At 41.9% G+C, this 12,123-nt stretch overlaps 1 protein-coding gene across 3 annotated transcripts in view; it reads right to left on the bottom strand.

Moving 5' to 3' along the window:
* The window catches only part of FAM228B (family with sequence similarity 228 member B), a 49,296-nt gene extending 37,967 nt beyond the window's left edge, over window positions 1-11,329 (bottom strand). The window contains exons 1-2 of one of the 3 annotated variants that reach the window (XM_074394723.1): window positions 10,438-11,329; window positions 901-969 (exon numbers count right to left, since the gene is read on the bottom strand). In XM_074394723.1, coding sequence (XP_074250824.1) covers window positions 901-969; window positions 10,438-10,536 — 168 coding nt within the window. In that variant the 5' untranslated portion in view covers window positions 10,537-11,329. The remainder of the gene's footprint in view (window positions 1-900; window positions 970-10,437) is intronic. The other 2 variants (XM_074394732.1, XM_039474179.2) reach the window with 2 other exon arrangements.
* Window positions 11,330-12,123: the final 794 nt, after the last annotated feature.

The following is a 12,123-nucleotide window of genomic DNA, read 5'->3' as shown; positions in this document are numbered from 1 at the left end:
AACATTATTAATGTAATTAATGACACTGAATAGTATACTAAAAATGGTTGAAATGAGAAACAAAAATTTTAAAAATTAAAAATTAAAAAATGTTTAAAATGGGAAATTTTATATTGTGTATATTTACTTTTATATTGCATACATTGAAAGAAATGATTTTTTTTTTCAAAGCCAAAATTCCCAAAGTGGGAGACATTTGGGCTGGGCCTTTAAGTATGAGGATTTAGGATAGGTGTGGTGGCTTACACCGATAATCCTAGTATTCTGGGAGGCCAAGGCAGGAGGATCACATGAGCCCAGGAGTTCAAGACCAGCCTGGGCAAAATAGTCGGACTTCGTCTCTACAGAAAAATTAAAACTTGGCCAGGAGCGGTGGCTCACGCCTGTAATCCCAGCACTTTGGGAGGCCGAGGTGGGTGGATCACTTGAGGTCAGGAGTTTGAGACCAGCCTGGCTAACATTGTGAAACCCCATCGCTACTGAAAATACAAAAATTAGCCAGGCGTGGTGGCATGTGCCTGTAATCCTAGCTACTGAGAAGGCTGGGGCAGGAGAATCGCTTGAACCCAGGAGGTGGAGGCTGCAGTGAGCTGAGATCATGCCACTGCACTCCAGCCTGGGCAACAGAGCAAGACTTCGTCTCAAAACAAACAAACAAAAACAAGTGAGTAGAGGGAAATTCTTGCGCCTCTTTGTGAAGGAATTCCCACAAAGTATAGGAAGAGAGGAAATCCACTGAAGCAATCTCAGAGATCCCTTAAGGTTAATTCCAGGTGCGAGGGAGTGGTCTTAATTCTATTTTCCATATTTTCTAAATAGTTTTTATAGAATATGCTACATATAAAAAGGAAAAACTACATTCAGTTTTTAACTGAGATGCATTTCGTAGCCAATTCTTACCTTAGTTATATAATTTTCTCTGTATAATATTGATTGAATAGCTGTATCAGTATCTTCTTTAGCTAAGACCTGAAAGGACAGAATTAAACTTTGAAAAGAAAATCTTTAAAAATTATTAGTGCTATCTGGAATCATTATATTTTGCAATGACAGACATATCCCTGGAACATTCTCTATGCATGCAGTTTGTCTACTCCAAATCATATCATCAAGTACTTTTTTTTTTTTTTGAGACAGAATCTTGCTATATCACTGTCGCTTAGGCTACTGGAGTGCAGCAGCGCCATCTTGGCTCACTGCAACCTCCACTTCCAGGGTTCAAGTGATTCCCATGCATCAGCCTCCCAAGTAGCTAGGATTACAGGCATGCAACACATGCTTGGCTAATTTTTGTATTTTCAGTAGAGAGGGGTTTTGCCATGTTGGCTAGGCCGGTCTTGAACTCCTGGCCTCAAGTGATCTGCCTGCCTCAGCCTCCCAAAGTGCGGGAATTACAGACTTGAGCCACTGTGCCCAACCCACCAAGTGCTTTTTAAAGACTATCTTAATCTGTCTGCTCTTGGCTACAGCAAAATGTAACTCAGCTCATAGGCATTTGGAATCTCAAAATGGTCAAATGACTTTCCCAGAGTCGGAGAGTCAGAATCCACTTTTTTTCCCACATCTTATAAAATGCTTTTACTTTTGTAAAAATAGATTAAATTAGGCCTGTATTGGAGGCTTTTTGACTACATAAGACGTACTGATCATCCACAAAAAACCTTCAAAAAAAATCAGTGAATCCACGAGCTGGTTTTTTGAAAAACTTAACAGAATAGATAGACCGCTAGCTAGACTAATAATGTAGAAAAGAGAGAAAAATCAAATAGACACATTAAAAAATGATAAAAGGGATATTTTCGCCACTGACTCACAGAAATACAAACTACCATCAGAGAATACTATAAACACGTCTATGCAAATAAACTAGAAAATCTAGAAATGAAAAAATTCCTAGACACACCCTCAGAAGACTAAACGAGGAAGAATTTGAATCCCTGAAAAGACTAATAATAAGTTCTGAAATTGAGTCAGTAATTAATTGCCTACCAACCAAATAGCCTTCTGCCGTCTCTTCTCTCCCTCAGTAACTCTTTTTTTTTTGAGACAGGATCTCATTCTGTTGCCCAGGCTGGAGTGCAGTGGCATAATCACAGCACACTGTGACCTTGGCCTCCTAGGCTAGTAATTAATAGCCTACCAACAACAACAAAAAAAATCCCAGGACCGAGGGATTCATAACTGAATTCTACTAGAGATACAAAGAGGAGCTGGTACCATTCCTTCTGAAACGATTTCAAGCAACTGAAAAGGAGGGACTCCTCCCTAACTCATTTTATGAGGCCAGCATTATCCTGATACCAAAACCTGGCAGAGACACAACAAAAAAAGTAAACTTCAGGCCAATATCCCTGTTCAACTACGATGCAAAAATCCTCAATAAAATACTGGTAAACCGAATCCAGCAGCATTTCAAAAAGCTTATTCACCACGGTCAAGTTGGCTTCACCCCTGGGATGCAAGGCTGGTTCAATATATGCAAATCAATAAACATAAACAACCACATAAACAGAACCAATGACAAAAACCACATGATCATCTCAATAGATGAAGAAAAAAACCTTCAATAAAATTCAACATCCCTTCATGTTAAAAACTTTCAATAAACTAGGTATTGATGGAACATATCTCAAAATAATAAGAGCTATTTATGACAAACCCACAGCCAATATCATACTGAATGCGCAAAAGCTGGAAGCATTTCCTTTGAAAACCAGTACCAGACAAGGATGCCCTCTCTCACCATTCCTATTCAACATAGCACTGGAAGTTCTGGCCAGGGCAATCAGACAACAGAAAGAAATAAAGTGTATTAAAATAGGAAGAGAGGAAGTCAAACTGTCTCTTTCTGCAGATGACATGATGCTATATATAGAAAACCCCATTGTATTAGCTCAAAAACTCCTGAAGCTGATAAGCAACTTCCAGAAAGTCTCAGAATACAAAATCAATGTGGAAAAATCACAAGCATTCCTATACACAAATAGACAAGTAGAGAGCCAATTCATGAATGAACTCCCATTCACAATTGCTACAAAGAGAATAAAATACCTAGGAATACAGCTTAACAAGGGATGTGAAGAACCTCTTTCAGGAGAACTACAAACCACTGTTTCAGGAAATAAGACAGGATGCAAACAAATGGAAAAACATTCCATCTTCATGGATAGGAAGAATCAATATCATGAAAATGGCCAAATTACCCAAAGTAATTTATAGATCAATGCTATTCCCAACAATCTACCATTGACATTCTTCACAGAATTAGAAAAAACTACCTTAAATTTCATGTGAAACCAAAAAAGAGCCCATATAATGCAGACAATCCTAAGCAAAAAGAACAAAGCTGGAGGCATCATGCTACCTGACTTAAAACTATACTACAAGGCTATAGTAACCAAAACAGCACGGTGCTGGTACTAAAACAGACATATAGACAAATGGAACAGAATGAAGACCTCAGAAATAACACCACACATCTACAACCATCTGATCTTCGACAAACCAGACAAACAGCAATGGGGAAAGTATTCCCTATTTAATAAATGGTGCTGGGAAAACTGACTAGCCATATGCAGAAAACTGAAACTGGACCACTTCCTTACACGTTATACAAAAATTAACTCAAGATGTATTAAAGACTTGAATGTAAAACCCAAAACCATAAACACCCAGAAGAAAACCTACACAATAACATTCAGGGCATAGGCACAGCCAAAGACTTCATGACAAAAACAGCAAAAGCAACCGCAACAAAAGCCAAAATTGACAAATGGAATCTAATTAAACTAAAGGGCTTCTATACAGCAAAAAAAAAAAAAAACTATCATCAGAGTGAACAGGCAACCTACAGAATGGGAGAAAATTTTTGCAATCTACCCATCTGACAAAGGTCAGAATCTACAAAAACAAACAAGTTTATAAGAAAAAAAAAAAAACATCAAAAAGTGGGCAAAGGATATGTGCAGACACTTCTCAAAAGAAGACATTTACATGGCCAAGAAACATATGAAAAAAAGCTCAACATCACTGATCATTAGAGAAATGCAAATCAAAACCATAAAGACATACCATCTCACGCCAGTCAGAATGGCAATTATTAAAAAATCAAGAAACAAGAGATGCTGGCGAGGCTGTGTAGGAATAGGAATGCTTTTACACTGTTGGCAGGAATGTAAATTAATTCAGCCATTATGGATGATAGTGTGGCGATTCCTCAAGGATATTAGAACCAGAAATATCATTTGACCCAGCAATCCCATTTCTGAGTATATACCCAAAGGAACATAAATCATTCTACTATAAAGACACATGCACATGTATGTTTATTGCAGCACTATTTACAATAGCAAAGATACGTAACCAACCCAAATGCCTATCGATGATAGACTAAAGAAAATATGGTACATAAACACTACGGAATACTATGCAGCCATAAAAATGAATGAGATCATGTCCTTTGCAGAGACATAAATGAAGCTGGAAGCCATCATCCTCAGCAAACCAAAACAGGAACCAGAAAACCAAATACCACATGTTCTCACTCATTAGTGGGAGTTGAAAAATGAGAACACATGGACCCAGGGAGGGGAACAATACACATCAGGGCCATTCGGGGGGTGGAGGGCAAGGGAAGAGACAGCATTAGGACAAATAACTAATGCATGCAGGGCTTAAAATATACATGAGGGGTTGATAGGTGCAGCAAACCAACATGGCACACGTATACCTATGTAATAAACCTACACTTCCTGTACTTGTGTCCTGGAACTTAAAGTAAAATAAGAAAAACAAAGAAAGAAAATTATCTTAGATATGAAAATCTGAAATAAAAAAACAAGACAAGGATTTTAGAACAGTTATGATAGCTATGCTTAAAATATGCTGATAATTAATGGATAGAAAATCTTAGCACAGAACAGAAATTGTAAAAAAAAAACCAAGTGGAAAACACAGTTCTTAAATTTGAAAAATAAACAAACTTCAATGGATTAGCAGCAGATTAGAGATAACATAAAAATAGTCAATGAACCTGAAGACAGATCATTAGAAATTACCCAGTCTGAAAAATAAAGGAAGAGGAAAGATTAGAAAATAATGAACAAAGTCATAGTGACCTATTAGAGAATACCAAAAAACTCCATGAATGGATAATTAGAGTTGCAGAAGTGAGGAGTAAAAGAATGGAGCAGAAAACAACTGTTTGAAAAAAAAAATCACTTTTGGACAAGACAGTGTAACAGGGAACAGACTTACTCTCCCACCTGAAACAATTAAAAGAAAATAGATGAAACAAGTTTCCAAGATATTGAACATCAGGCAAAGGACAGTGGCGCCTGAGAAACAGAAAACAAACAGCCCAGCTGTCTCCCTGAATTGAGGAGGGGAGACGGGCGTTCATAGGTTGGAGAGCAGTTGGAGTTCAGAGGTTAGAGTACTAGAGGGGAGAAAGCTGCAAGATAGATGAAGCTCTGGAGAGCGGCAAAGGGTCAAGTCCGCAGATGTCCCCTTGAGTCTTCAGCTGATGGTAAACACTGTATGCCTGTGAGAAAACTACCCAAAGGAACAATGGTAAAAGAAATACCTGAAATAACTAGGGAATCAATCCCTAGAGGTCATACGGTCCTAGGAGTGTTCGTTCCATTTAGCATCAGCCAGTGGGGGAAAAAATCCCATAGTTTGAAGAGCATAGAATTGAGTATTTGGAGAGGTTTTGTATCAGTACTGAAACAAAACTGGCCCTACAGTAGATGCTGCTGTGGTCCTGTAGAGGCAAGAACTGAAAGGATCCAGCTGTGTTCAAGTAACTTAACTAAATCCCAGGAAAAAAAATGAGGAATATTTTTGGGAAATCTGTGCAGCTGTATTTTTTAAAAAAGAATATTTATGGCAAATCAAAACTATCTAGCACTCAACATAGTTAAAATTCACAGTCTTGCATTCAATCAAAAATCACCAGACATACAAAGAAATAGGAAAATTTAACCAGTAATCACCAGGTATGCAAAGAAATAGGAAAATTTAACCAATAATCATAAGGAAAGTTAACCAAAACTGCCCCCAAAATGACCAAGACACTATAATTATTAAACCAGGATATTAAAATAGTTATTATTCCTGCAGTTCATAAGTTAAGGAAGCTAGAGGAAAGAGTAGACATGTTGAGACTGAAGAAAATGTTTGAAAAATAACTAAGGCCCAGGCATGATGGCTCACACCTGTAATCCCAGTGCTTTGAGAGGCCAAAGTAGGAGGATCACTTGAGGCTAGGAGTTCAAGATCAGCCTGAGCTACATAGTGAGATCCTGTCTCAACAACAACAACAGCAACAAACAAACAAAAAACAGCAACAAAAAGATCCAGATAAAATTCTAGGGATGAAAAGTACAATGCATGAGATGAAAAATATACTAGATAGGTTTATCAGCAGATAAGACATTACAGAAAGTTAGTGAACTTAAAGGCATACCAATAGTTTTCCAAAAATGAAATGCATGGGGGGAAAACTGAAGAAAATGATCAGAGTATCAGTGAGCTACAGGGCAACTTCAAGCAGGTTATTGTACATATAGTTGTATTTCCCAAAAGATGGAGAGAATAGAAAAAGTACTTTAAGAAATAGGCTGGGCTCGGTGGATCATGCCCATAATTCCAGCACTTTGGGAGGACAAGGCAGATGGATCACTTGAGGTCAGGCACTCAAGATCAGCCTGGCCAACATGGTGAAACCCCATATCTACTAAAAATACAAAAATTGGGCCGGGCACGGTGGCTCAAGCCTGTAATCCCAGCACTTTGGGAGGCCGAGGCGGGTGGATCATGAAGTCAAGAGATCGAGACCATCCTGGTCAACATGGTGAAACCCCGTCTCTACTAAAAATGCAAAAAGTTAGCTGGGCATGGTGGTGCGTGCCTGTAATCCGAGCTACTCAGGAGGCTGAGGCAGGAGAATTGCCTGAACCAAGGAGGCGGAGGTTGCGGTGGGCCGAGATCACGCCATTGCACTCCAGCCTGGGTAACAAGAGCGAAACTCCGTCTCAAAAAAAAAAATTAGGCATGGTGGTGCACACCTGTAATGCCAGCTACTTGGGAGGCTGAGGCTTAAGAATCACTTGAACCTGGGAGGCAGAAGTTGCAGTGAGCTGATATCACTCTACTGCACTCTAGCCTGGGTGACAGAGTGAGACTCAGTTGGACAAAAAAAAAGAAAAAATGGATAAAAATTTTCCAGATTTGTCAGAAACTGTAAGCCCACAGATACAAGAAGTTCAATGAACTCTGAGCAGTGGAGAAATTGTAACCTTCATACATTGCTATGAAAATTTAAAATGGTATCGCTGCTGTGGGCAAGTTTGGCAGTTCCTCAAAAAGTTAAACATAGGGCCGGGCACGGTGGCTCAAGCCTGTAATCCCAGCACTTTGGGAGGCTGAGGCGGGTGGATCACGAGGTCAAGAGATTGAGACCATCCTGGTCAACATGGTCAAACACCGTCTCTACTAAAAATACAAAAAAATCAGCTGGGCATGGTGGTGCGTGCCTGTAATCCCAGCTACTTAGGAGGCTGAGGCAGGAGAATTGCCTGAACCCAGGAGGCGGAGGTTGCGGTAAGCCAAGATCCATTGCACTCTAGCCTGGGTAACAAGAGCAAAACTCTATCTCAAAAAAAAAAAAAAAAAGTTAAACATAGAGTTACCATATGACCCAACAATTCCACTACTAGGTTACAAACCCAAAGGAACTGAAATCATATGCTACCTAAAAAGTTGCACACAAATGTTCTTAGTAGCATTATTCATAATAACAAAGAACTACAAACAACCCAAATGTCCATCCACTGATGAAGGGATAAACAAAATGTGGTACTGAGACAATGGAATATTATTTGGCCACCAACAGAAATAAAGTAATGATTATGCTATGACATGGAAGAATCTTGAAAACATTATAGTAAGTGAAAGCAGTCACTAAGGACCACATATTGTATGATTCCACTTGTATAAAATGTCCAGAGGAGACAAATCTGTTTAGACAGGAAGTAGATTAGTGTTGCCAAAGCCAGAGAGAGAGGGGAATGGGAAGTGACTGCTGAAAGGTGTGAGGTTTCTTTTTTAGGGGTGATGAATGGTCTGAAATTAGATAGTGATGACAGTTGCACAACTTTGTGAATATACTAAAAAACACTGAAAACAAAAATTCAGAATTTTTTAAAAATAAAAAACACTTAATTGTACACTTTAAAGTAGTGAATCTTAAGGCATATAAAGTATATCTCAATAATAAGAGCCCAACAATAAGAATACAAATAACCCAACTGAAAATTACCAATTTTAAAGCGGGCGAAAGATCTGAACAAACACTTCACCGAAGATAAATAAATGGCAAGTAAAAGTTGAAAAGGTGCTCATCATTAATCATTAGGGAACTACAAATTAAAACCACAATGAGATGTCACTATACATCTTTTAGAATGTCTTGAGTTAAAAAGGACACACAACAAAGTAAGTAGAACTATTCCAAATATTGGCTTGATTATGAAACAACTGGAACTCACACTGCTAGTGGGAATGTAAAATAATTCAAACTAGTTTGACTTTGGAAACTAGTTTGGCAGCTTCATAAAAAGTTAAAATTCATTTACCATACGACCCAGCCATTCCACAACTAAGTATCTACCCAAGAGAAATGAAAGCATATGTCCATACAAAGACACACACATGAATGTTCATAACAGCTTTATTTGTAATAGTGCCCCAAACTGTAAACAACCCAAATGTCCATAAACAGGATGAACAAATTGGGTCCATATAACAAAACAGCATTTAACAAAAAAAGGAATGAAGTATTGATACAGACAATATGGTTGAGCTGCAAAGTAATTACGATGAGTGAAAGAAGCCAAACAGAAAGAAAAGAAATATACACTGTTAAGATTCCATTTGTATACAATTTTTTAAATGCATAAACTAGAGTGCCAGAAAGCAAAGGAGGCTGGGCACAGTGGCTCATGTCTGTAATCTCAGTACTTTGGGAGGCAAAGGTGGGCAGATCACTTGAGGTCAGGAGTTTGAGACCAGCCTGGCCAATATGGTAAACTCCGTCTCTACAAAAAATCCAAAAAAATTAGCCAGGTGTGGTGGCACAGGCCTGTAATCCTAACTACTCAGGAGGCTGAGGTGGGAGGATCGCTTGAACCCAGGAGATGGAAGTTGCATTGAGCTGAGATCATGCCAGTGCACTACCGGCTGAGTGACAGAGCGAGACTCTAAAGAAAAATAGAAAGTAAAAGAGAGAAAGTAAGAGAGAAGGAAAAAGAGAAAGAAAGAAAATCAGTGGTGAGGGGATGTGAGGGAGGGAGGGATTCTAAAGGGACAGGATATTAAGGCAGCTTTGGGAGTACTGAATATCTTCACCATCTTGATTGTGGTGATGGTTTTGTACGTATACATGTCAAAACTTACAAAGTTTGTACACTTATTTATTTGAGACAGAGTCTTATTCTGTCACCCAGGTAAGGATACAGTGGTGCAATCACAGCTCACTGCAACCTCAACCTCCTGAGGTCAAGTGATCCTCCTGCCTCAGCCTCTCAAACAGCTGGGACTATAGGTGTATGCTACCACATCTGGCTATTTTTGTTTGTCCATTTGTGGAGACAGGGACTCAGTACATTGCCCTGCCTGGTCTGGAACTCCTGGGCTCAAGCGCTTCGCACTTCAGCCTCCCAGTGTGCAGGGATTACAGGCATAAGCCACAGTGCCAGGCAGTACACTTTAAATATATGCAGTTTACTGTATATCAATTACATCTTAATAAAGCTGTTTAGAAAAAAGAAACTACAACCTAAAAACAATATAACTGGCTGAGTGCAAGAGATCACAGCCATAATCCCAGCATTCTGGAAGGCCAAGGGTGGGGGATTGCTTGAGCTGAGGAGTTGGAGACCAGCCTAGGAAACACAGTGAGATCCCATTTCTACAGAAAATACAAAAATTAGCCAAGCATGGTGGCCTCGCCTGTAGTTCTAGCTACTAGGGAGTGGAAGGATGGCTTGATTCTAGGAGGCGAAGTTTGCAGTGAGTCATGATCATGCCACTGCACTCCCGCTTAGGCAACATAGCAAGACCCTGTCTCAATAATAAATACAAATAAATACATACATCATATCAAAATTTGGGTGATACAGCTAAGGCAGTAGTACTTCAAGAGAAACTTATAGCTATGTTACATTTAAAAAGGTATATAATCAATGACCTATGATTCCACCTTAAGATTTTAGAAAAAGAAACAGCAAAGTGAATATGCAAAGTTAGTAAAGGGAATAAACAGAATAAAATAAAAACAAAAAACAGAAAAAAACAACATGCTTAGCACAAGCCACTTCCCACTGCAACGACCCAAGTAAAAAACATCTCCAAATCCCACACTATTTGTTATACCTCCATAAAACAAAGGGGCTTGGGCTCCAGCCATTTTTTTGAGCTCTTGAGCTTGGGAAATGTGCCAGTTACCAGATCATCACTGTCTACATTTTTCATTGCGGTCACAAATAACAGTGCCCCTAGAAAAACTAAAAATCAGCTTATTTAGTATTAAAAATTTCAGTCATTGAATGTTCTCTTCTGTTTAATAACACCTGTGTCTTTGCACAGACGCGAAATGGATTCTGAACACAAACCATCCAGTTTCCCTAACGAGAGGGCTTCAGCACAGGCTCTAGATGACGGCTTCAGAGCCTGCCTCCTCCGTACGCTGGCGAGATGCTCTCAGATCTCCCTGCTCCTTGGAATGAATTCCCAGGTCCCCCTCCAAGGTAGCCCACTCCAGCCAGTGTGGCAGCTTCAGCCCGGCCTCTGGGAGCCCATTTGAAGGGCTTTTCTGACTTTTTGGTGGCCTTGAGTGGGGAGAACTGCAATTTTCTGGCTACAGAACACAAGCTGCTTGGAGAAGCAAAGGAGGGGTTTTCGGTCAAAATTGGCGAGTCTTCGGGCTCTCCGAGGCCCGAAGTCCTCCCCGAGGCCAGAGCGCGACGGGGAGGTCGTCGGGGTCCGCACCCGCTCCTGCCCACCGCGCCCACTCCCGGCCCTTCCTCCCAACCGCTCGGTCGGACGGGCGCCTGCGGCCTCCACGCCAGGCCCTGGCCGGGGGCCTCCCGCTCGGGCACGTCTTACGCGGGGACCGCCCGGCCTGGCGGGGAGGTCGCCGGCCGCGACAGGCACCTCTCTGCCCTCCCAAGGCCGGCAGGCCCGCGGCCGTCCTGCGCCACACCCGGGCCCGGCCCGACGGCCCAGGACTCGTGCGGCTGAGGTCGGAAGAGGCCGCCCGCCTGTGCGGAACGCGCGAATGTCGGCGCCCACCGTCTCCCGGACGCAGCGCCGCGCGGCCCCTCCGCCCCTTCCGCCGCGGGTTCCACAGCGAGTGCGAGCGGGCGGCGCCGGGGCGGCGGAGGAAGACTTCAGCCGAAAGGGATTGGGCGGCGGCTCTAGCTGGCGGGTCTTGGTTTGCGGAAGGGGCTGAAGTCCCTGCTCCTCCGTGACCTGCGCGCGGCCTGGCCAATCCCGCCGCCGCCACCACCCATCCCCCCAACCGCGGTCCGTTGACCGGCGTGTCCATGGTCGCTGGCCCCTTGCCGAGCACCAGAGAGCGGGGTGGCGTCCGCTCCTCCGAGTCCTCGGTGTCGGGGAAGTCACCGCTCACCATCCCCTGCCCCGCCTTCGGTCCTGCTCCGGGGACCAAACCACGGAAAGGCAGTGGCGGGAAAGGGGATCCTCTGCCGGAGGTCCTAATAAGGGGGTCCAAGGCCTGGGGACTTGTGCGGGAAATGTGGGTTTAAGTGCCTTCAAGGCGTCCATTGGGATGTTGATCAGCGTTCATAGTTGGCGCTGACGCAGGTCACCGGGAAGGGAATGTGTGGGTTCATGACCACGCATATCGCTTCTAGTCCTGTTACTTAGCTGGGTAGCTCTCCATCCTTCGCTGGGTTTTGTTTTTCGTTTATTTTTTATTTTACAGGGTTTTTCTCAGTGTACAATGTTTGTTTTTAAATCCCGGATGATCCTAATGTAAACCATTGACATGGCCAGAAAATCATGAGGCTATGGTTTTCCAAACTCAGCTTCATAACC

The sequence above is a fragment of the Saimiri boliviensis genome, chromosome 1, assembly GCF_048565385.1.
Source record: "Saimiri boliviensis isolate mSaiBol1 chromosome 1, mSaiBol1.pri, whole genome shotgun sequence".
Taxonomy (NCBI): Eukaryota; Metazoa; Chordata; class Mammalia; order Primates; family Cebidae; genus Saimiri; species Saimiri boliviensis.
This window is presented reverse-complemented; position numbering and strand designations above follow the sequence as displayed.